Here is a 24862-nt window from a genome sequence, read left to right on the forward strand (position 1 = left end):
CAAGCATCTCCGTTTATTCATTCATTCATTCCCCCACTAATTCATCCATTCATTCCCCCACTAATTCATCCATTCATTCCCCCACTAACTCATCCATTCATTCATTCAAAGTTGCCAAGCATCACTTGTTGAGTACCTGCTCTGTGTCAGGCAAAGTTCTGGGAGGGCAGACACTAGGCAAATAGGTACATCAAAGGGCAAGTGGCATCACTAAATGGGGTGAGGTGGCAGAGAGCACCAGGGCTGGCGGGTTGAGGCCATTCAGGCAGGGAGGCCAGGTGGAGACTTCAGTGCCAGCAACAAGCCAGCTCTGCCGTTATCTGGGGACCAGGCATTCTGGGCGGAGAGTGACACAGGACAGGAGGAGACAGAGGCAGGCGGGGACTTCAAGAAGGCGACACGTGCAGTCCAGGTACTGGGCCCAGAACGCGCTGCACTCAGAGCGAATGTTCACGGTGTAGCTTTTACTAGTACTGTCACCGTCCACAGCCTACGTCACAGCCTCGCTCACGCTCACTGCTGTGCCGCTGGCCCTACATATGGCTGACACAGGATGCCCAAGAGCTGCTTTTTAAAAAAAAAATTTATTTATATATTTATGGCTGTGTTGGGTCTTCATTTCTGTGCGAGGGCTTTCTCCCGTTGTGGCAAGCGGGGACCACTCTTCATCGCGGTGCGCGGGTCTCTCACTATCGCGGCCCCTCTTGTTGTGGAGCACAGGCTCAGTAGTTGTGGCGCAGGCTCAGTAGTTGTGGCGCACGGGCCCAGTTGCTCCGCGGCATGTGGGATCTTCCCAGACCAGGGCTCGAACCCGTGTCCCCTGCATTGGCAGGTGGATTCTCAACCACTGCGCCATCAGGGAAGCCCAAGAGCTGCTTTTTGAATGAATGGAAGTGAGGATTCTTGGCTCCCCGATCTCCACGAGCAGGTGTCCCGTGGAAAAGTCCTCGTAGATGGGACTCGCTCTGCTTGGACTTTTAGTTTTTTAAGCTATGCCTCCACCAGCTACCAGAGATAAGGGTTGGCTGATGGTCCTATCTTACTTTATTCCCATTAGAATAGCCTTGGGCAGTTTGATCATTCGTTCATTCTTTAATTCAACAAGTGTTTTCACTTGCACATTATTTCACCTGCTTCTCCCAACTGCCGTATTGAGCAGAGGAATAAGCTGAGCCTCCAGGGAGGGAGAGGCACCTGGAGAAGGTTCCGGGTTCCTGACCCTCGAGCTGGCTGAATGCCCAGACCTTCCTTAGCGTGGCCAGGTCCAGAGGTGAGGCTGAAACCACAAAGGGATCTCCAAGGAGTGTAAAATGTCAAAAAATCCACCTACATTTCATGGGAAAATACACCCCTAGCTTCCTTAGACACATCCTGTGCATCAAGAAAAAAAATATTATGGGAGCCAGGAAGCAGCGGATCCAACAAAGTACAGAAAGGTGGAAAGGGAATTCCCCAGATGATGGGGAAGGGCATTTCCAGGCCCAGCTCTGATTTGGCCTCCGGAGCAACCAGCCTAGACTGGGAAGAAGAGGCCGGGCTCCAGGCAGGACGTCTCGGGGGAAAACGGCATTAAAACATCCCCTGAGAAGCAGGACCATCTTGAGGGGAACTCTACAGCTCTGGCAGAAAGTCTGGGAATAGGGGAGTGACGGGTACACCGAGGACTGAGCAAACTCACACAAAGAGGCAATTCACTCCCGGGAAAAGGAAAAGCCGTACAAAAAGGGAAAAGCTGCCCTTTGCAGAGCCTGGCAGGCCGTGTGCCGAGCACGTGTCGGGGAGGACGGAACAGAACTCAACTGGGGACATGATGTTTGAGACCGTCCAAGCTGGATGTCTAGTTGGACAAAAGAAGTGGGGTTCAGAGGCACAATGTGACTTGGAGAACCAAATCTGGCAGTTGGCACACAGGTGGCATTCAAACCCACGGGGACCTAGCGAGTGTAGGTCAAGAAGAGACGTGGCTTGCGGACTGATTCTTGGGGATGTTTAGAGGGCGTCTGTGGGGAAGGAGGAAAACTGGAAGAGGGTGGGGTCCTGGAAGCCTGGGGGGTGGGGAGGTGGACCCCCTCAAACTGTGCCTCTGGGTCAAAGAGGATGAGGGCAGGGCACTAACCACTGAGCAGGACCTCCTGGGTGACTTAACAAGAGCCGCAGCACTGGGGAGATGAAGGTGGGTCCCATGGGAGTGGGTTCAAGAAATATTGGGATTTGCAGCAGCATGGAGGCAACTAGAGATGATCATACTAAGTGAAGCAAGTCAGACAGAGAAAGACAAATACCATAGGATATCACGTACACGTGGAATCTAAAATGTGACACAAATGTACGTATCTGCGAAACGGACTCACAGACCTAGAGAACAGACTGGTGGTTGCCAAGGGGGAGGGCGTTGGGGGAGGGACGGAGTGGGAGGTTGGGATTAGCAGAGGCAGGTTCATATATGGCATGGGTGAACAACAAGGTCCTACTGTATAGCACAGAGGGCTACATCCAGTATCCTATGATAAACCATAATGAAAAAGAATACTAAAAAAAAGAATGTATATATATGTATAACTGAATCACTTTGCTGTGCACCAGAAATTAACACAACATTGTATATCAACTATACTTCAATTAAAAAAAAAAAGAAATAATGGGAGTTGTAGTCAGAATAGACAGCCCCTTGGAGATATCTCACACTGTGGTCTCATGAGAATCAAACTGGAACTCAGAGAGCTCTGGTGACTTTTATTGAGGTAGGGGGACAAGGGCTAGACTTTGTCTTTCCATAGGACATGAGCACTTGCATAATGGGTGTCTGCCACTCATTTCAGCTTCACCCCATCTAAAGCCGTTGCCCTCATCAATCTCTCACTTCATTCTGTGTTTTCCTTCATGGCATTTTTCTGATCTGAACTTATTGAATTCTTCATGTACTTGTTCACTTAGTCTCACTCTGTAAGGCTGCGGTCTTGTCCTACCCTGCACTGCATTCCCAGTTTCCAGAACAATAGCTGAGCAGCCAAAACATAGGCGGCAGCCAGCAAACATTTGCGGAAGGAAGGAAGGAAGGAAGGAAGGAAGGAAGGAAGGAAGGAAGGAAGGAAGGAAGGAAGGAGTGATCAGGGCAGCAAGTGCAGCACGAGGGCCGTCCGTGCTGGAAATCAAATGGACACGCAAACTCTGGAAAGAACTCATCAGTCTTGTTCCATTCAAGTCTCAACCTTTCTCTTCTAACACTTAAAAAAAAAATCAGAGCTCTAAGAAATTACGAAGTCGACACATTCATCCTTCATTAGTTTTTCTTCCTGTGCTCCCCCACTGATGAAGCATCAGTGTGTCCAAAATAGAGACAAGGATGAACACAGGGGAAAAAAGAAGTTGGATGGTGCTCAGGAGAGACTTTGGGAGCTGAATAACGGACTTGGCTCTAGCGCACTTTCCCCGGCATCAAGTGCTTCGTAAATAAAACTCCAGGCTCATGGAAAATGATGCTCTGCTGGGAAAAACCGACCTGTCACCCTTGCTGGACAATACTTGTATTTCTGTCGGCTTATTATCTGTCCTGGAAATCCCCAGCCTGGGGACACGGCTTCTGGGGAGGCAGTGAAGGAGTGTGCGTCCCAAGCAGGTATCTCCAGGCACCGACAGGTCCCTCCCACACGGCAGGGGAAGAGAAGAGTAATATCGCTGTCTGTACCCCAGCAATATCCTTTCTGGAGAGCATCTAATGAAACAGAGCTGCTTAGCGGGCCAGCCGACTTACAATGACACGTAACAAGGCCTGCGACTGTGTCCATCGCACCGGCCCGATGAAATCTATCCTTAGCACGAGGTCTCCATAAATGATAAGAGAAACAGCATGGGAAGTTATCTGCCCGATGCCACACGCTCCGCTAATAAACTCGGGAGAAGAAAAACCACTCTGACAGATAGGGGTCACCACCCAGGCAGGGTAAGCCATCGTGTCCTTTATTTGAGATCAAAGACCTGGAGGGGCTGTCGAGGGATGGAAGGACCCACCGACTGAAGGAAGAGATAGATGTCTACTGCTCATCCCAGCTGGCGCCGGGGGGCGTCTGGGACCAGCACCTGTGCCAACGGTCACACTGGGCCCTGGCTGGAAAGGCTGGCTGCCCTCCCATGGGTGGGGGGCACCGGGCTTTGGGAAAGAAACGCAATGAGAGATAGACACAGGGACCCAAGACCCATGGCTCTGAAAGAGGAATCCTCAGATGCATTTGGAGAGAGACCAGGGGACCAAGGCCTGTGACTAAGGATAGGGCAGGAATTAACTTTCTGGGCTCCCAAACCATCACAAGTGATGTGGGGATACACATTCTGAGCTGCTCAGTGCCCCCCTCCCCTCCCCTCCTCCCTCCCTCTGCTTTCTGTTCTTTCGTCTTCCTCCCTCTTTTCTCTCCTTATTTCTCTCCTTTTCTTTCTTCCTTTTGTGTTCCGTCTCTCTCTTTCTTGTCCTTCGTTCATGAGATCACTTAGCAAACCATCATGTAAACCTCCCCAAGAGAGCAGCTGTAAACCACAATGATTCCTCCCAATGCTGTCGCTCTGCTCTGTGGTACGGATGCCCCACGATTCACACAACCACGCCCTGGGATGAGCATTCGATTTAACCCCATTACCTGTGCCCACACTACAGAACTGCAAACCAAACCAAACCATCATTTTGAACGCGTTCCTGTGTTTCTTACAGGGCATCTTCAGCATATTCCCAGAATGGAAGGTTGCAGGGTCAAAATAAACCTGTGTTTTTAGTTTTCATTGATGCTGTCACGTTGCTTGCCCCCAGAGCTGAAGCAATTCATACCCTTTTCAATAATCCACAGGCGTGTCATTTTCCCTACAATCTCGCCAGCATCGACTGTTCGAGCTTTGCCTTTGATTTTTTGCAGCTTAGAACATAATCACAAGTCAACTTAGGAGAAACTAGAGAGCGCAGGGACTGTTTCCGCGCCAGGAAGGAGAGGGAGGCGCTCGCTAGCCTGGGAGGAAGGGCTCGGGAGAGCAGCCGGCCGCCCGCACCCAGGTCCCCAGTCCACCGCCCACCTCCTCCCAGCCCCCAGCCTCAGCCCGGCTCACCTTCTGCAGGAGGTCGATTTCCTGCTGCTTGGCGTTGAGGACGGCCAGGGCTTGTTCATGCTCCAACTCCAGCTGCTGCCGCCGTTCCGCGGCCTCTCGCATGTGCTGCGTTGGGGGGAGGGCAGGTCAGGTCAGCCCAGCGTCCCGCAGGGAGCTGCGTCCTGGGTCCCCACGGCCGGCTCCCCGCTCTGACTCACCGCCTGCATCCCCGGCTTCTCCCGAGGGCAGCAGGACCAGCCGGGGAAACCCTCACACCCACAAGCCTTCCTCCCCCGTTTTCACATTTTCTAGTTTACATGCCAGGAGCACGTGAGCAGAGCTGCAGGTTCCCGTGCTGTGGAGGTGAAGCCCTCTTCTTCCTGTCTGGAAAAAATCCTCCCTTCTCTCCGTGTTTTTCCCCCAGGTCTTCTGCAAATACCAGCCAAGACCTATGGACCTTTCCCTACAGAGGGGTACTGTTCCAAGCTGTTTACTACCATTTAACTCATGTCATCCACAACAATCGTGGGAGGGAGGTACTGTAACTAGCCCCATTCTACAGATGGGAAAACTGACACACCAAGCTTTCCTTGTTTGCCACACATGGCGAGTGGCCGTCTGGGATTCAAATCGGACGCCTCCGTGGAGACTCTGAATCTCAGGGTTTGGTCCTGTCTGCTCGCCCTGGTGAAGCGGGGTGCTCAGCCCCAACAAGTCCAAATGCCCCCTCATTTGTCCCTCTGCAACGGTCCCACCGAGGCAGGGAGTCCCAGGGCTGGACCTTTCCTCTGACCAGAGCATCTTCTCCCCACCTCTGATGATTTCTCTTCACCCAAAGTCATCCCCCAGGAGAACCCACCAGCAAGCATCCCAGGACACCGGGACCTCCCCGGCCCTAACAGTGACCACCTGTGAACCCTGGTGGGGAGGAAACATGAGAAATGACACCATGTAGAAAAAAGGCGTGGGTGGGATAGACTTTCACACAGGCAGAATCACAGGGAATGTTTCATGGCAAACCAGATGTACAACATTTGAATTCAGCTTCCTCCCCTCCCCTCCCCTCCCTTCCCCTCCCCACTTCCCCTCCTGTCCCCTCCCCTCCCCTCCCCTCCCCTCCCCTCCTTCCCTCCCTCCTCCCTTCCTTCCTTCCTTCCCTCCTTCCTTCCTTCTTCTTTCTTTCCTATTTCTTTTTTATAACGAGATCTATGCCAAAGGTGGCTTAGCAATCAACATTTTGAAAATCTGGATCTTTTCACAAAAGTTTTAGCTATGTGTGCCACCTGGAGGGGCTGGCAGAGGCTGAGTCAGAGCTGCTCCCTTCCCGGGCACACGCCTCCTTTTTGCCGCTGTCCCTGCAGGCCCAGCCTCACCTTCCTGTGACCTGACATTCGAGGGCATGACCCATGGTATACAGATAGGAGACACCTCGATATAATGGGGAGGGGACCCTAACATACCTTTCTCCTTAGCTTGAATTTGTTGATGACTTAATATTATTACTTTTAAATTTTATTTTAATTCTTTTACTTATTTTTATCCCCTAGGCTGGGGAAGGGGTCTCGGAGAGATAAGGGCAGAGAGGCAAATTTATTCTCTTCACCATTTTTCCCAAGTCCATCCCACCCACTGCCACCAAAAGCTCTTTCCTTCTGGGAAAGATCTTGGCACTCAACGATTTTAACTGCAGATGGGGAAGCTTTGCGGGTTCACAACCCAAAGTTCTACGTTTTGGGGGGTTTTTTTGCATTAAAAAGTGAAGTCTTCCTGCCGCCCATGTTGCACGTGTTACATGCGTGGCGACATCACGCTCTGGCTTTGTCTCCAGTTTGGGGCTAAACAACCTTGCAGCCCCTCTGCTGTCTTACTTCCCTGGGAAGTTGCAATTTCTTGGCCCCTTGGTGGACGAGTGCTGGTTTCACTGTCGCTATGGAAACTCTCACCAGAACCCAGGATCCTGGGAAGTTAGAACCCCTCAAACATGAACCAAATCCCCTGAAAAGGTAGAAATGGGTGTGTTTGTCGATGACTAAAACCTGTCCCGAGTTGGGACTGGAGTGGGTCGTTTGTGTCTATACGTGGGCGGGAGGAGAAACAGCACACACGCGTCTTCTTGCACCCGCTCCAGCCTCCAGCCCTCCTGCTCTGACTGCGCCTCGCCTTCCTGGACAGGAAGGGGGTTATTGCCACGTAGCTTCCCAAGAGCCGGTCTTGAACACGGCTCTCCTGGCCCTGCGGAGCTCTCATTACCAATTTGGGCCTAGCAATTTCTCATGATCTCTTGTAACAGATTCAACTCCCCCCTGCCCACCACCAACCCACCCAGATTCCCCGACCAGTGGCCCAAGGCACCGGGCATTTTCAGGAACACTAAGACGAACCCCCAGAGCCTCTAAAGATGTCAGGAATTCTCTGAGCTTGCAAGAAGCTTTGGAAATTCTTCCACAAACACTTGTCACTGACTCAGAGGGATATTACTTTTGTCTGGTGTTGGGTTTCTTCTTAAGGGCACTAGAGTTCATTAATACCTATCCTCCACCAACTTTCATGGGGTTGTCAGAGGGTCGAGGGGACCGTGTGTGTGAGGCTTTTCGTTCTAGAGAGGATTATTTCTGTTCCATTCCTTCATTCATTTACTTCTGCATATTTATTCATTCAGCCAGCATTTATTGGGTACCCGTCATGTGCCACGACACTGGCATCCAGAACAACAGGGTCCTGCCTCCACGGATGGACATTCTAATTGCGCGAGCGGGTAAGAAAGGACACAGGCAAGCAAATAAACAAGGAAATGTCAATTGCAACAAGAAGCGTTAGGTCGAACCACTAAAATTGATAATTCAATCATTTTGACTTCTAAGACTGGCTATTTCACATAGCCTAATCCTGTGATGAAATGTCAATCCAATACTATATTGAAGACTCACTCATTCACTCGCTCATTCACTCATTCATTCAACAAACAATTACCAAGTACTTGTCATGTGCCAGTCACCACCCTGGGTTCTGAAGGTGACAGCAGTGAAAACAAGCACACACAAAACCAAGTCTCTTGGAGTTCACACTCGAGAGGGAGAGACAGACCCTACCCACGTATATTAAACGATATGCAGTGTTTCAGGTGGTCCTAAGTGTTAAGGAGAACAATACGGCGTGGGACGGGGGGCTATGGAGCTGCAGGTGTGGCAGAGGCTGGAGGTATTCACTGAAGTGGCCGGAGCCTCACCAAGAAGAAGCGGAGACCAGAGGCAGGTGAGGGAGCTCCCCCGCCACCCCCCCACCCAGGAAGGGCCGTGGGAGGAGTCCAGGCGTGGGAACAGCATGGCACCTGGATGCCACCCATTCCCACCGAGCCGAGGCACTGAGCCAAGCTGCTAGCAGGACTGTGGGGCATGGGGGCTGCACTGAGCTCCTAGGAAGCTTCCAGAAGGTTCCCTGCTCCGGACACCGCTCTCTGGTACAGACAATGTCCCACAGGAAGGAAAGGGAGCCTTTATTCTCCATCACTTCAAGGAGGAACGTCTTTCCAGAGTGTGCCTGACGATCTCCCCTTTGGTCCTGTTGGCCCGAACTGGCCAGATGCCCACCCTGAGGCCAACCCCCAGCCGCACGCAGGCTGAGGGGTCTTTGCACCCAGAAGGTGGGTCGTGCCCCTCCTCTGCTCAGAAGCCCTCAGTGGTCCTCGTCACCCAGAGTAAAACCGCGGTGCTGCCGTGGCGGTGAGGCTGCACTCTGTCCGCCTCTCCCGCTCCGCTGCACACACCCGGGCTTTCTTACTCTTTCCAAAGACCAGGCAAACTTCCACCTCAGGGCCTTTGCACATGCTGTTCCCTCTGCCAGCCACACTCTTCCCCCATCCCCAATATTGGAAGAGCTTGTTCTCTCAAGGTCCAGGCTTTGCCCAAATACCACCTTCTCAGTGAAGCCATATTTAAAACTATAACCAACCCCCCTGCAGCATCCTTTTCTCCACCCCTGTTTTATTTCACTCCAGAGCACTTAGCACCATCTAATATATTTCACACTCTACTAGCCCACTGTCTGCTTCCCCTCCCTAGGATGTAAACAGTCTCCTTGTCTCCGGCTGTGGTCCCTGCCCCTGGACAGGTCACTCAGTAAATAAGCCATCCTTTGTGATCTTCCCTCCTGACTCCTCGGACTCGGCTCTGACCACCCAGTCTGTTCCAGCCACATTGGCCTCGCCCAGCTCCGGGAATTTTCTGAACATTCCCCAGCAGGTGCTTGCAGGGACGGTGATGGTGGAGGTGTGCTTCTGGTATTTCAGGTCAATAAAAGGGCAGGGTGAGGTGATCAAGAACCAGACGGCCTGGGTTCAAATCCCAGCTCTGCTGCCTCTAGCTAGTGACTTACCCTCTCTGGGCTTCATTTCCTTCTTCGGGATGAACTGTTTATTAGCATATGGATCAACTTTTAGATGGGTAATTAATTAACAATGTTGATTAGTTAATTATGAATGAACACCTGCTTCGAAAAGGGGTTTTGAATATTACATGACTTAGGGTACTACCTGGCATCTATGAAGCCTATTACCTTTTACTCTAAATATAAGAAAACCCCTTCCCATGGACCTTGTGCAGTATCATGTAAGGCAGGACCCTGTAATGCAGCTTCATGTAATAAAGTGTCATGTGATACAGTATCATGTGGTAGAGTATCATGTCATTTGGCATTGTGTAATAGAGCAACATGTTATAAAGTATCACGCAATTCAATATCATGTAATGCAGCATCATGTTATGAAGTATCACGTGATGCCACTTTAGTATAAAACTCAAGGTGCACGGGGCAGGGGGGTCGGGGTAGAATGTATCTGGTGACCAGGGACTCTACCAGCAAGGCAATGAGTGACTAGGGTGATGGCACTGGTAAGGTGATGGAGTTAAACAAAATGTGCTACCATTTAGTACTCACTGACTAAGTACCAGGCCCTATCTCACCCAATGCTGACAGCTGGGTGCTGTGGTCACTTTTACAATAGGCCACCGCCTCAGGGAAGCTGAGTGACTTGCTTAAGCCACACAGGGTGCTGCAGCAGAGCCTGGAAGCCACCCCAAGAGTGGCAAACCACAGAGCCAGGGGCCCGAACACTGACCCTTTGCTGGCCTGAGGCCACTTCTCCACGGCCGTCTTCACCGTGAAACTCTACCAGGAGCAGATCCACATTTTCAGGCTCCCGAAGGATGAACAATTATGCAGCTGTTTAATGATACTATTGTTCCAGCTAATCTTTGCGCTTCTGTTTATTTTGGAAGTGGTCACTGCCAAATGCAGCCTGTGTAATCTTTATTTAGCTTTGTGAGGGAAGTTATTAGTGGAGGAAGGAAACCATCTTCCTTACAAGGGTTCATTAGAAAGACTAACTGAGTACAAAATTGCTCCAGGTGTGCTGTCGCAGGCATCGGGGTCACTAAAGGACAGAGGGGGGACAGACACATAGCGGGCTCCTCGCTTAGAGGCAAAAGGGGGACGGGAGTGTGTAGGTCAGATGGATGGGACCAACTGGGAAGGAGATAGCTGTCCTCAGGCGGACATACCGAGTCAATATAAAGTAGTTTTCAGAAAAGCAAAATGTGTAAAAATATATGCCCCTTGGGGTGTTACTGATCAGGGCTCTTGGCCTTCCTTAATCAACAGAAATTGATAGAAGGTCAGACAAGAAATTCCAGCAAGGCTCTAGCGGGGCCTCTGCTGCAGCAGCTGGAGCGAAAAACAAACAACAGGTTCCCTTGCTGGCTCCTTATCTGGGGTGAGGGTAGGCGTGGGCCCAGGCGGTTGGGCAGAGGAGTAGCTTAGGTGGTCTGTCCACCGCTTGGGTGGTACTGAGTGCAGCGGGCATGCGCAGTGCCCCGCCTTTACTCCTGACACCCTGTTTTTCCTCCAGGCTCTTCAGAAGTAGCAGTTGGATTTTTTTTTTTTTTGGGTCTTTTTGTGTCTTTTTATCCATAATTTGCCCCAACTGCAGATGCACACAGTTATTTTTAGTCCCTTATAATTTCTTTGTATTTTCTTGCTTGAGGAGACATTTGTCCAGGTGCCGGCACTGCAGCAAAGGGTCCAGGTCTCAGCCTGTCTCAGAGGGACACGGTGTTTGAGGTTAATTATGATAAGCATCGCAGCTTGGGGGACAAGATTAGCTGGGAACTGTTTTAGCTTCTTTTGCATCTTCCCACATCCTGCGTGTCCCTTCCAAGCCAGGTTCCCCTCCAGCAGCTGCCCGTGTATCTGCTTCTTTTCTCAACACGCTGCCCACAGGGCGTCTCTGTTCACTGTCTCCACGGCCTCACACCCCACTCACCCTTCAAAGCTTCTTCACCCAGGCTCCCCTCCTACCGCTCAGCTGGCAGCCTCCTGCCAAGATGACCAAGGGGCTCCCTGCTGTCCAAGCCAGCCGTCACTTCTCTGCCCAGGGACCCCATGCCTCAGCAGCATGTAACGTGTAACATGGCGGAGGGTCACGAAACTCCCTCCGCTCCCGGGCCCAGGGATCTCCACACTGGCCCGGTGTCCCCTCTTCCTCTCCACTCCTGTCTGATCTCCGAACACTGGAGTGGCCGCTGCTCCGTTGACATTCTTTCTTTACGGGGTCTTATCCCACATCCCAGTTCAACCGCCATTTACAAACTCACGCTGCCAAATGAAATCTTCATCTCTACACTCATATCCAAGTGTCTACTCCTCACCTCCATGTGGACGTACAAGAGCAAGCTCAGATTCAGCCTGTCCAAAACGGACTTTGACTTTCTTTCTCCAACCACTTCTGTCCCCAGGCTGCCCCATCCCAGCAAGGACCCCACCAGCCACTCAGTTCCTACAGCCAAAAAGCCAGGAGTCATTCTTGCCCCCCTTCCCTCCTTGCTCAGCACCCAAGTCTTTAGAAAATCTTGCATTTGCACCAACACCTTTCCTGGATGGGCTCCTTTCTCCGTGTCCACTGCCGTCACTGCCCGACCGGCCGCTATCACCCCTCGGCCGGACCATAGCCAGCCTTGGAGTTGGTCTTCTGCCATCGGTCCTGCTACCCGACAGGTCCCCAGGAGAGGCCAGGGTGCTCTCTCCCAAACACGGCCGTCTGCGATGGCTAATTTTGTGTCAACTCACCTGGGCTAAGGGATGCCGGGAGAGCTGGGAAAGCATGACTTCTGGGTGTGTCTGGGAGGTGTTTCTGGGAAGAGATTAGCATTTGAATTGGGGAACTGAGTACAGCAGATGGTCCTCCCCAGTGTGAGAGGACACCATCCCATCTGCCTAGGACCCGAACGGAATGAGAGTCGGAGGAAGGAGGAATTCACGCTCTCTGCTTGAGCTAGGACATCTATTTTTCCTGCCCTTGGACGTCAGCCTCCTGAATCTCGTGCTTTGGGGGTCAGATTGGGACTTACACCATCAGCCCCTGAATTCTCAGGCCTTTGAACTTGGACTGAAGTACACCACCAGCTTTCCCGGTTCTCCAGCTTGCAGACGGCAGGCAGATCGTGGGATTTCTCGGCCTCCATAATTGCAGGAGCCGATTCCTAGAATAAACCTCCCCTTGTATCTACATATCTCTCTCTGTATATCCGACTGGTTCTGTTTCTCTGGAGAACCCTGACTGATACACTGTCTTCTGCTCACAGCACTCAATGGCTGCCACTGCACTTAGAACAAAATTCAACATCTTTGCTGCGGCTGATGGGTTCCTCCATGATGGGGCCCACTTCTCTGCCTGATCTCTTACTTCCCCCCTTCACTACGCCTTAGCCATGCCGGCCTCTGATCAGCTCCACTGTTATGTCAAGATCATCCCCACCCCCATGTCTTAGCATATGCCATTCCACTGCCTAAAATGCTGGTCCCTGCATCTTCACGTGGCTGGCCCTTCACAGCATTTATCCCCTCCAGAGATTATCTTGTTTACTTATATGTTTATTTATTCTATGTCTTCCCTCCCCCTGCTAATCTGTGAGATCCACGAGATTAGAGCACTCATCTCCATCTGCTGATACACCCCAGGGTCTAACACAGTCTCTGGCACACAGTGGGATGGCATAAATGATAGGTCAGTGAAGCCCCTTACCCAGAACATCTTCCCCATGGCTCCGGCTCACCCTCACCTCCAGTCTCTCCATCACTGATGGTATCTATCATTATTCTGCATATAACAGATGCATTATCATTATTATATGCATTATTATTATTCCGCACATAATGTGTGCATTATTATTATACATGTATTATTATTACCATTATTCTGCATATAGACTATAATAGGCTTTGTACTGTTCTGATTTATTTTGTGTAACTCTCACTTTCTCAATTGGACTCTAAATGTCTCTTCCACGCCCATACTCCACAGGCAGTAGAAGCCTAATTCACATTTGCCAAATGGAATTCAACCAATGCTTATGGATGGAAGATCCACCCTGTGGCTGTCAGAAAACTAGACTTCTGTCTTTGGAGAGACTAGAGGAGATACAATTCTCACCACATTTTAACCAAACTGTGAACCAGACACATCAACTAACTCTCCCGGAGGGAAACCGTGCTGGCAGGGAAGTGTCATTCATTTGTCCAACGTCCTCTAGGAGGTGGGCTTTGAAGACTGAGGAAGAGTAGAGTTAAAGGGATGGTGAGAAAAAGTGTAAACTAAAAATAAGAGAGAGATTGGTTTTTAAGGCTGAAATCTGTGGAGTTAAGTGGATGGTGGGGAGAAAAAATTAACTCAGGCGACGGATGGGGTTGGACCTGCGAGTTGAACGTTAGTAAGATCTGTGAACCAGCCAAAGCAGAGAAACAGACAAGACTCAGAAATACACGCACGTACTCAACATACTCATATGTCCTGGCATAAGGATATGCTATTGATTCATCCAGTAGAGCACTGATTTTCCAAATAGAGCCAGCAGATATGTCTATGTTGAAACACACATAGAAAACCACAGTGTTACAAGGTTAATATTTTTGAGCTATTCATCAATATTTCTTTCTGCCTCTCCTTCGATTTCTCCTCCACTCCTCCCCCATGTCCCATCCAGATGGCAGGTCCATTCTGCACTCATTGCCTCAGGGAGGGTGCACAGGGTGAAGGGCAGAAAAAAGGACTCTCCCGGGCTTTGGTGCACAAACCCTACACCGATGAACTACTTGTGAGAACTACCTGAGACTAGAACTTCCCTCCTCACCCGCAGAAAAACATTGCTTCATCAGAGGTTGACAGATAGGCTCACACGTGCATAGACACTGGTGAATTCTGGAGAGAAGGGCTTTGGCTCTGCTTTCTGGAAAGTTCCAGAGAGGCGAGACCCTAGAGAACTTATGGCTAACGGGTGAGCCCAGAAAACAAAGCTTTGAACCACCCAGCAGGGGTTTCTGCACTACACTGGTATAACCAAGGGTCAATATGAACTCACACAACTGAACGATTAAATTCTTTAGTCCTTTTGTTAATTATACTTTGCAAGTTGCTAAGAGAGTAGATCTTAAAAGTTCTCATCACAAGAAAACAAATTCTGTAACTAGGTACAGGGATGGATGTTAACTAGATTTATGGTGGTGATCGTTTTGCAACAAAGACAAATATCAAATCATAATGTTGTGGGGCTTCCCTGGTGGCGCAGTGGTTGAGAGTCCGCCTGCCAATGCAGGGGACACGGGTTCGAGCCCTGGTCTGGGAGGATCCCACATGCTGCGGAGCAACTGGGCCCGTGAGCCACAATTACTGAGCCTGTGCATCTGGAGCCTGTGCTCCGCAACAAGAGAGGCCGCGATAGTGAGAGGCCCACGCACCGCGATGAAGAGTGGCCCCCGCTTGCCACAACTAGAGAAAGCCCTCGCACAGAAACGAAGGCCCAACACAGCCATAAATAAACAAATTAATTAATTAAAAAAAAATCATAATGTTGCACCTGAAACTGATACAATCCTTTGGTCTTGTATTTTACAATGATGTCACGTAACTTTAAGGCTTGTCTCCAAAATGACAGGAAAAAACTGTTAGATTGTGGTTTGTGGATTTCTAAAGCCTAGATGTAAATAATAAGAATTGGACAGAATGGTGGAAATCTCAGCATATTCATGCATGGGTGGGTGCGAGATGAAATCCTCCACCTTTTGGTATCATGTGGCCCCAACCCCAACTTAGGTATAACCCTGGTGTGTGCCAGTAAACTGTCCTAATGCTCTCAGATCCATATTTCCCCCTTCTCTGCTTTGCTCACAGAGAACTACATTTCCCAGATGGCCTTGCCCCTGCTTCTTGGGGACTGGCCAATTGGAGGCACCAGAAGGTGGGAAGAAGAGGGAAGCCAGGTATTTCTCCCTCTCTCTGCTTCCTATGTTGTCTCCAGAGGCGGCTCTTCCTCCCCTGGGGCTCTAGCTCCTTCTGGACAGCCCTCACCCATGGCTTCAGCCTCTGGCCCTTGGGAAGACCATCACCCCGCCCCCATCTCTGCAGCCTTAGAGGTGATATCTCCAAGTGCATATTTGACTTCTCAGCTCTTCTACTGCCTGTGTAACTAATCCCCTGCATTAAAGTCCCTCCACCTGAAGACACCTAGATTGCTGTCTGCCTTTCAACTGAAATCTGGCTGAGAGACTGAAGGAAAAGGATGAAGCCAACTCCAAACTGACATTACACTTCTAGCAGTCTTTCAAAATGAGCGTCTTAAGGGAATTGAGTAACTTTGGGGGAAAATGTTATATTTCTTTCACTTGAGTTTTTATAATTAGATTCAAATCTGCTTTATAGATTTACTGTGACAACTGGAAGAAAAAAATGAAAACCCATTGAAATCTGAACTCTGCTGACACCCTGCAAAGTAAAGATTAATCAGTCCAGGAACATTTACAGCCTGAGAGTGGCTTCATTTACCTAACCCACAATGTCACTGGTTTGTTTTAGTATCCCTTCGTTACTTTGCTTGAAACTTTTTCTACCAAAAAAAAAAAAGATGGTTTTGATGCTTCTTCCCAACTAGGAAAAGTTGTTCCTTTCATTCTCAGTGTAGTTGATCTTGGACTGAGAGCTGCTTTAATGAGTCTGTATTATCTCCTCCCCTGGAAGGTAGGGCACAGACATGCAATCTCAGTGAGCCCTGAAGCCTGTGGCTTATGCATAGTGGGTGGAAAAAGTTCAAGGATGACACTCCCTGGGTCCAGGCCCCAGCCTTCTGTCTAGGAAGTCTTCTTGCCAAAACACCAAAGGCTGAAAGTCCAGTGGGCTGAGAACTTACTAGAAATGGGACAAGACACAAACACCTTTCCATTTTATTTCTGACATACACCCATCAGCTGAATACTGGAAGCTTTAGAAATGATGAAAAAGGGAAACAAACACATCCTTCTATCTCGGTTTTCACCTTCCCGTCACAGTTACTGTGAAGATGTCCAGTGGATGGATGGGTGGATGGATGGATGGATGGATGGGTGGATGGGTGGATGGATGGATGGGTGGATGGATGGATGGATGGATGGATGGGTGGATGGGTGGATGGGTGGATGGATGGATGGATGGATGGGTGGATGGGTGGATGGATGGGTGGATGGGTGGATGGGTGGATGGGTGGATGGGTGGATGGGTGGATGGATGGATGGGTGGATGGGTGGATGGGTGGATGGATGGATGGGTGGATGGGTGGATGGGTGGATGGGTGGATGGGTGGATGGGTGGATGGGTGGACGGGCGGATGGGTGGATGGGTGGATGGATGGATGGGTGGATGGATGGATGGATGGATAGATGGATGGACGGATGGTTGGCTGGATGACTTTGACAGCTGTAGCTGTCCCCATTTCCCTCATTGTCCGGGCTTGCCAATCAGCCCCTCGGCAGGCCACCAAGTACCCCAGTGTTGGGCTAGCTTTCATGTCCCAGTAACGTTTCAAGGTCATTTCTGCCTCCCTGACTTCAATTAGGAGGTTCCCTCTTCCCTTAATGGTCTGATTTCCTCCTGAATATTCACGAATCCCCCTGTGCCCCAAGCGTAACTCAAACTTCACTTGCTCTAATTTGTCCCAATTACTCTCATCCTACTGATTTCCTGTTCTGCAATGGATGGTTGCTAATCTTCTCTGCCCAGCATGTATTTCCTGTTCAAATGATAGCAGTATCCTGAATTATCCCAAGGACATCAGCCTTTCCCTACTCTCAGCCTCATGTTTTGCAGGGAGTAACCCCAACCCTTGGCTCCAGGGTTTGCATGTGATCTACACTCTTCTAGGTACATGAGCCCAAAGCTAGACCAAAGGGACAAATTTTGGTATCATGAGACATTTACTGGAAATATTAGGAAAGAAAGAGACATTCTCTTCCATGGTGACTAAATTGGTAGGATGCAGGCCAGGAGATGTTGGGTACCATCTTTGACATGACTTGGTGAGAGCCTGCCTGTGAACTGGACTGACAGAAAAAAGCAGAGATAAAAGATGAAGAGAGACTATTCTTGATGACATCACCTGAGCACCTTGATTCAACCTTGCCTGAAGCCTAACCTCGCTCATATTTCCCACTTTATAAACCAATTATTGCTGTCTCTTAAAACCATTTGACATAGGTTTGCATGAACTTTATCCCAAATGGTCCTCACTAAAATATTTTTCAACAGCATTTATGACTACCACAAAACTTACTTAATTCTATAACGTCTCATATTATGCACTGAATCTTCATAACTTTTTAGTCTTGTTTCTCAAAATAAAGAGACAGCTGGTGGATCATGACAGTTTTGGAGTCCTTTCAATTCCCTGTTTTGGGGAAGAAACAGCCAGAGACCCAAAGGAGCTTTCCAGAAGTAAAATGACAACTTCTCAGCAGCAGAAAGAGAATAAACTGGGGTGCAAGGGCATGGGGGTGGAGTGGGGTGCAATGAGGTGGGGCGGGGGCAGGTGCTTGGTGCCGTCTCTCTCCTGGGGCCAGGAAACAAGTCCTAAGATCAAAGTCACTGGCAGCAAGTTTTGTTATTCAAGGAAATTACTCTTATCCACAGGGTACCTGTGGTGTGTATAGGTTGAAACCCATGAGTCCAGCATCAGAACCAACCAAGGGGGTTTCACTGAAACTCTGGGCTGGATGGCCAGTCCAGAGGATTGAAACAGAGACCACATTTAAACCCACACCGGAACTTTGCCACCCTGGGAAAGGGTGCGGGTGGAAGGAGGGAGAGAAGTGGGCAGCCATGAGCCTTCACGGGAGCTTCTGATCCCATGTGTGTGGCCTCTGCAGTTAAACCCTCCTTGGTGTTTATTGTATTGCAGATGGTACAACTGGTGGACATCTACATCCTTCTTGTTTCTATAAGCAGATTGCTGGCATGGTTTTCCCAGAGCGCCCTGCCCGAGGTACCTAGCCCCAGCCATCACCATCCTCCTCCTCATCTAAGCGTATAACGTTTACTAAGTTCTCGAGTATTGTTGTGCTAAGTATTTAACACGTATAACATATTGAATCTTCACAACAACACTTGAAGCAGGAAATATTTTATTCCCATTTACAGAGAAGGAAACCGAGGCCCAGAGAGGTTAAGTAACTTGCCCAAGGTTGCCCAGCTAGTAAATGATGAGGCCATATTTGAACACAGATCTGTGCTCACATTCTCTCCACTCATCTGTCTGCTCTACGGGAGATTTCCTGCAGGACCTCACCCTTATTTGTGGGGTGTGCTGACATCCAGCAGACTTTGCAGGAAAGTCAATGCAAGAACCTTTCCTGCAGTGCCCTGGAGTTACTTCCAGTCCCTCTGGAGTTCTCAGGCCACAGAAGACACGCTGCCCTTGGCCACGTGACCAGTGCACAGAGCCCTCCGCATTTCTCCAGGGAGGAAATTTACATCATCATCACTTGTGTAAATTCCACAAGTCCTCACGATCCAGGCTGTCCCTGGGAGCACAAGGGGCCCCTGGGTCCTTGCAGAGAGTCTGGAGATCCCCGGCTTTCATCCCAAGACAAACCCCCACCAAATTCCTAAGGTTTGGCTTCTGTTTCCTTTTACAAATCTCTTCCCAATTCCAAGGGCACAGGCCACGTTCCATGGGAACATTTCACATCTGAAAAGTCCTGAAGATCGTGCGCCCCAGCGAGAAGCGCCTGTTTGATATGCTTTGCCTGTGGCAGGATGTATTTTTAAAGCGGTGATATTTATAGCCGGATGTCAGCATTAACACAAATGCTTAAGTAGCCTACAAATGTCAAGATGCTGCTTCCCCGGGAAAGCTCAGATGTGACGTGGTGGGAACGAGTGTGGAGCAAAACGGAGTCACCTCATCCACGTTAGAGCAAAGGGGGATTCGTCTTCTGCTTTGGCTCCTGCCCTGCCTGGGCAACGAAATTCAGGAAAAAGTCATTTCCCTTAACAGGAGTTAACAGCGATGCTCTTAATGTCACATTCATGGGATCTGGTACGCCTGGTGGAAATAATGAAGCATTTCTGTGCCCACAATTTCCTCTTACAAGACACCCGGTGAAAAGAACACAGCACTTACTCAGTTCATGTCTTCAAAAACAAGAAGGCATTTAAAGCTGTTTGTTTTCTATGCCTTATGACTTCCTTTCCCGTCTGTGGAAGTCAGATTCATTCATGATGAGGAACAGCATGAAAAAGAGCCATGGAGGCCGAAATATATTTTAGCCAAAGTATCTCAGTTTCTCAAACTGGACAAAATTAGGAAGTCGGGAGCCCCTTTATAAAACATTGGAGCTCTCCTGATTCCTGATTTGTCCTTAAGCCTCCAGACAAGCCTCTCTCTTGCTCCTCTGACCCTGATGGATTCTGAAAACACGGGGACAGTGGCACTCAGGGTTATTAAGATCATCTTTCCGAAGCACAGTTTTCACCATGTCCCAGTGGTCCCTGCCTGCCAGGCCTGGGGATTAAGGCCAGCCAGGTGCAGGGCATATGGTCAGCCAGACCTGCGTTCAAATGTCATTTCTACCACTTATAAGCTGTGTGCTCTGAGGTGAGGTGTGTACCTCTTTGAGCCTCAGTTTCTTCACTTATCGAGTGAAGGAGAAGAATCCAACCTTCCCAAGGTCATTGCAAGGACCAGATGAAATATGAGCTTCAAAGTGACCTGCACAGTAATTACCTTTAATGCAATTATGGGTAAGTGTTGATTTTGTTTTTGCCATTTTATTTGTTTTCTGTTTGTTCCCTCTCCTTTCATCGTTCTGTTTCGCCTTTCCTGCCTTCTTTGCAATGATTTGAATGTTTTTTAGTGTCCCATTTCATGTATTTACTGGGTGTTTGACTATATATTTTTATATACCTTTCAGTGGTTGTTCCAGGGGTCTCAATATACGTGTTTAAATTAAAATAATCTATTCAGAATTAAATTTTGCCACTCCAAGTGGAATGTAGAAACACTACCACTGTCTCAGCATCTTTACTTTCTCTCTATGTCACGGTCTTCCCATGGATTATTACATCCACGTACATCGAAAACCCTCAGTGTTATAATTTTTCTTTGAACTGTCATACATATTTTAAAGGACCTAAGAGGAGAAAAATAGCCTATTATATCTCCCCAGCTACTTACCATTTCTGTTTCTCTCATCCACCCAGGACTTATTGAGCACCCAGTATGTGACAAGTGCTAGCAACACCATAAAGACAAAAACAGAAGTGGTCCTGGCTTGTGTGGAATTCACCTTCTAGTGGTAAGGATAAGTGTTAATCAAATAAGGATATAAAAATGCAAACTTGTGACAAGTGTCATGAAAGAGAAGTGCTGAATGCTGAGAGTCTTCCATCACTAAAAGATGAGCCCTGGGGACGTCAGCTTCCCTGGGGAGGTGACAGACGAGTGGATTTTTGAGGATGCATAGGAGTTGGTTAGAAGAGGGAAGAGCGAAGCATTCTATGCAGAGGGAGCAGTATGTGCAAAGGCCCTGTGGCAGAAGGGATCAAAGTGAGGTCAAGGGTGAAGGAAGGCTGGTGTGACTGGCATGGGGGGAGAGATGCAGAATGTTGGAGGGGAAGCCAAGGGGGCCGACAGGGGCCAGACCACCAGGGCCTTGAAGGAATGTCGTCCTCATTCTCAGAGCGATGGGCAGCCGTGCAAGGATGCAAGGATGTGGATCAGGGTATAAAATGAGGGGATTTGTGTCTGCAAAGACTGTGGTGTGGAGAAAAGATCAGAGGGGAGCCAGAGCAGAGGAAAGGAAGAGGCAGGAAGTTAGGAAACTTTTAATATAACCTGAGCAAGAGAGCAGCTGTGTGGTCTCAGGCAGCAGGAGTAGAAATTGAGGACAGTTAGGTTGGCTCAGGAGGTTTTTAGATGGCTTGCTTTAAACCTATAGGACTTTTCATGAATTGCACGGCCAGCACGAGGGACGGGTAATTGCACACCTCCGGATGGAGCAGCTGGGTAGATGGTGAAACAGGGAAACAGAATCCGATTTGGCTTCTTATTTCAGGGCCTGTGGGTTTGTGCTGAAATGGAGTTTACCTCCTGGACACGTGCTTTTGTTTATGCAAAAATAATTAATAATTATTAAATTATTATTTAATAATTGTGAAATCATTCTTTTAATAACTATTACATTAGTAAAAATAACAATCTAACTCTAACCCTAACTGAACACTTACTCTGTGCCAGATACTTGATGTTTGGAGTAGAATAACAAGTAAGTCAAAGGTCATCTCTGTTCTTATGAAGTTTACATTCTGCTGGGGAAGGGTATGCAGAAAATAAACAAGGAATCTGGCAAATAATAAGAATTTCAGAGATTGATAGAGGAGGATGAGAAAGCAAGGTGATGTGCAGGGGAGAGAGGCAGTTGTACCGATTCTACTGAAGCCGGTCAGGGAGGTGACATTTTAGCCGAGACCTACATGATGACAAGCAACGTTTTGAGGAAAGCTCTGGAGGCAAGAGCCAGCTTGGCGTGTGTCCACTGGCTGCAGGGCTGCGAGGGGCTGGGGGTGGTGAGAGGTGAGGGAGAGGGACAGATCTGGGAACAAATGAGGTGATCGCCCTGCTGTGGGTTCGGTTCTGGACAGTTCTGGACAGCAGGGGTCCAACTGCTGTGGGTCCAAATGGATGTGTTGAAGTCCTCACTTGACTACATGTCTTGGTCACTAGATACGGACGTGACTCATTTTTAAATTATTGCATGAATGATCTGCTTCTGGTGAACATCACGGTTGTATGGCTAATGCTACAATGAAGATCTGGGGCACATAGTGGGAGCTTTATGTCTTCTGTACACTCCCAGAAGGAAGACTGTGGGAGAAGAGTATGCAGAAGCTAAATATGGACAGTTCCAGAACCCAGAAAGACTGTAGCAATTCACCTTCGGCCAGCATCATGTAAGCATGCCTGCTCCCCACTCCTCGCTGGCCCTGGGCACTGTCACTCCTAAGAGTTTCTTCATCTGATGAAGAGATCAGCATCTCGCTGTCGTTTTAATTTGCATTTTCCTGATGATCAGTGAAGGTGAACACTTTATATGCTTAGTAGCTCAGAATTTTGAAGGGCTGGGTGGGGATCCCAGCAGAGGACAAAGAACTGGGCTGCCTGCTGCACGGAGAAAATTGTCAACTCCATGGTGGGGTCAGAGGGGGGGGTCCGAGCCTCAGAATGAGATCTGGTCCCATACTTTTGCTGGATGCAAAGAAGACACGTGTGTGTCCCATAGCACCAGCCGATGAACTGGCAGTGCCTCTTACCTAAATCCCTCCCCACGGAGACGAGCGGAGAATGAAGATCCAAAAGCAATACATTTCCTGTTTCTTGCCAGTCTCTGAACATCTAGATAAAGCTATCATCTGTTCGGATCAAGGGTTTTGCTGGAGATGGAGCCCTAAACGTTATTCTCATGTTCAGAGAACCCTGGAGGGTTTTATTGGCATTTGAGTATCAGCACATAGAAAATGAACTCCGAAACCTTAATTAAACCTGACAATGACCGCAGGCAGGTTTGTATTCGTAGGTATAAGGATGAATCTCCGTGCACAGATGCAAAGTAATGGGAGGGGAAGAGGGAAGGAGCTGGAGACAAGGGAAGATTGTCACCTCAAGAGTTACTTATTCATCCCAGATAATCAGTTGTTCATTAACACAAAATAAGCGTCAGATTATCTTCACTGAAATTGACTAATCTGTTGATTATGAGAACAAAGTCTGGTCCAGAATACTTTTTCCCTTGTCTTTGAATCATAAACTATAATGGGTTAAGTTTAATTAATCAAAAATATTTTTACAGACCTGGGTCAGATTTCTACAATTTGCACTGCGTGCTGGTCAGATAACCGGAAAGGGGGCTGCAAAGGTTCCCTTGTAAACCTGCTGCCAGCATGGCCAGTCGACAAAGTGCTCAGGAATCCTTGAAGTCAAGGAAAAGGATGGTCCTGGTTAACTCATGGTTTTTTTAAAATTAAATGAAAGTCAGTGTTGAAATACCTCACTCCACGGTCTTAACTGGAGACGTCCAAATACTTAAATGATTTGGGGCTTCCCAGTGGTCAGTAGGGATGGGAGGGAATAACACACTCTCTCTCTCTCCAGGAACTTTTTTCCAAAAAAAGGTGACACTCACAGCTTCTGGGTGGATGTGAATTTGGGGGACGCTCTTCATCCCCACACAGAGCCGTCCAGCAGCTTCTCCATGACTGCAGTTCCCACTGAGCTCCAGGAACTGCCCTCAGGCCCAGGGAAGCGGGGGACAGCTCCCCGCTCTGCTGGTCTCTCTCTGCCTTCCCACCCCCGTCGGTTCCCCCGGTTCCACGCCTCTCAAAATGGTCTCTGTGTTGAGCTCTCTTGAGTTAAACGCTTGGAGTGTGGCATCGTTCCCTGCCAGGATGCTAATGCTGTCCTAAAATAGAGACACACGTCTCTGTTGCATCTGACAAATAGAGCCATCTTTCGGGTCCTGAGCAAGAAGACACAGGGAAGAGAGGCAGGATGTGCTCCGATCATACACAAAAACCGGAGCTTCACAAGTTCCTTTTCCGTTTCACTGGAGCTGGTAAGAGGCTAAGGATCTAGAATATCCTAAATATCTGGCAACAGGAAATTTACATGAAAAACACTAGGCTTTTTTTTTTTTTTTTTTTTTGCAGAATCCTTGAGTCCGAGAAGCTGGAGGGAAAAATCGCTTGGTTTACTCCATTTATCACAAGGTTAGACACTTGCGCCAATACCTAATCCAGCGGTTGCTGGGCTTGAAGGTGGGGAGCTCCGTGGGGGGACCCCCTTGCCAGACAGTCACCCAGCCTGGGCCGAGCAGAGGCTGGAAATCACCAACTCTCCTGCGGTTTGTCCTCTTGGAGAATCTCAGTCTCTGCCAGAAAGAGGCTGCACTTGACTTGTGGCTGCATTTTTACAGAAGCACTTGTAAGCCCCAAAGAAGTGATCCTTCTAGACAAGCTTCCTCGACCACAAGCCTTCACATGCTCCATTATTCTCCATGATGGCAGAAGGTGTTTGCAGTAACAGGCCATGTCAGTATCATGAGGTCCCTCGCTCACATGTTCACTCATTCACTCATTCATTTGTTTACTAATTTAATCAATCAATCAATATTTACCGAATGCCTTCTAGATGTCAGATTTTGTCCTACGCACTGAAACAAAGTCTCTCTCAAAGAGGTTACCTTTTGGTAGGAGAAAACAAACAATATACAAATAATTAAAACAAGCAAGATAAGTTTTCTTGGAAGAAAATGAATTGGAGGATGTGATAGCAACTTCCTATCACAGATAAGATGGCCAAGAAAGTCATTGCCAAGTAAGTGACAGGAAAGCAAGACCTAATTAATGGACCCAGAGTCAGAAACACAAAGTGCTGAGGGAAACAGCCTTCCAGGT

The 24862-nt window shown here is 48.8% G+C and overlaps 1 protein-coding gene across 15 annotated transcripts in view; it reads right to left on the reverse strand.

Moving 5' to 3' along the window:
• Positions 1–24862, reverse strand: part of RIMBP2 (RIMS binding protein 2) — a 338608-nt gene that overhangs the window by 80301 nt on the left and 233445 nt on the right. For all 15 annotated transcript variants that reach the window (XM_082353202.1, XM_082353201.1, XM_082353199.1 and 12 more), the window contains one exon: positions 5086–5190. In XM_082353202.1, the coding sequence (XP_082209328.1) occupies positions 5086–5190 (105 nt within the window). The remainder of the gene's footprint in view (positions 1–5085; positions 5191–24862) is intronic.

The sequence above is a fragment of the Balaenoptera borealis genome (assembly GCF_965194805.1).
Source record: "Balaenoptera borealis genome assembly, chromosome: 14".
Taxonomy (NCBI): Eukaryota; Metazoa; Chordata; class Mammalia; order Artiodactyla; family Balaenopteridae; genus Balaenoptera; species Balaenoptera borealis.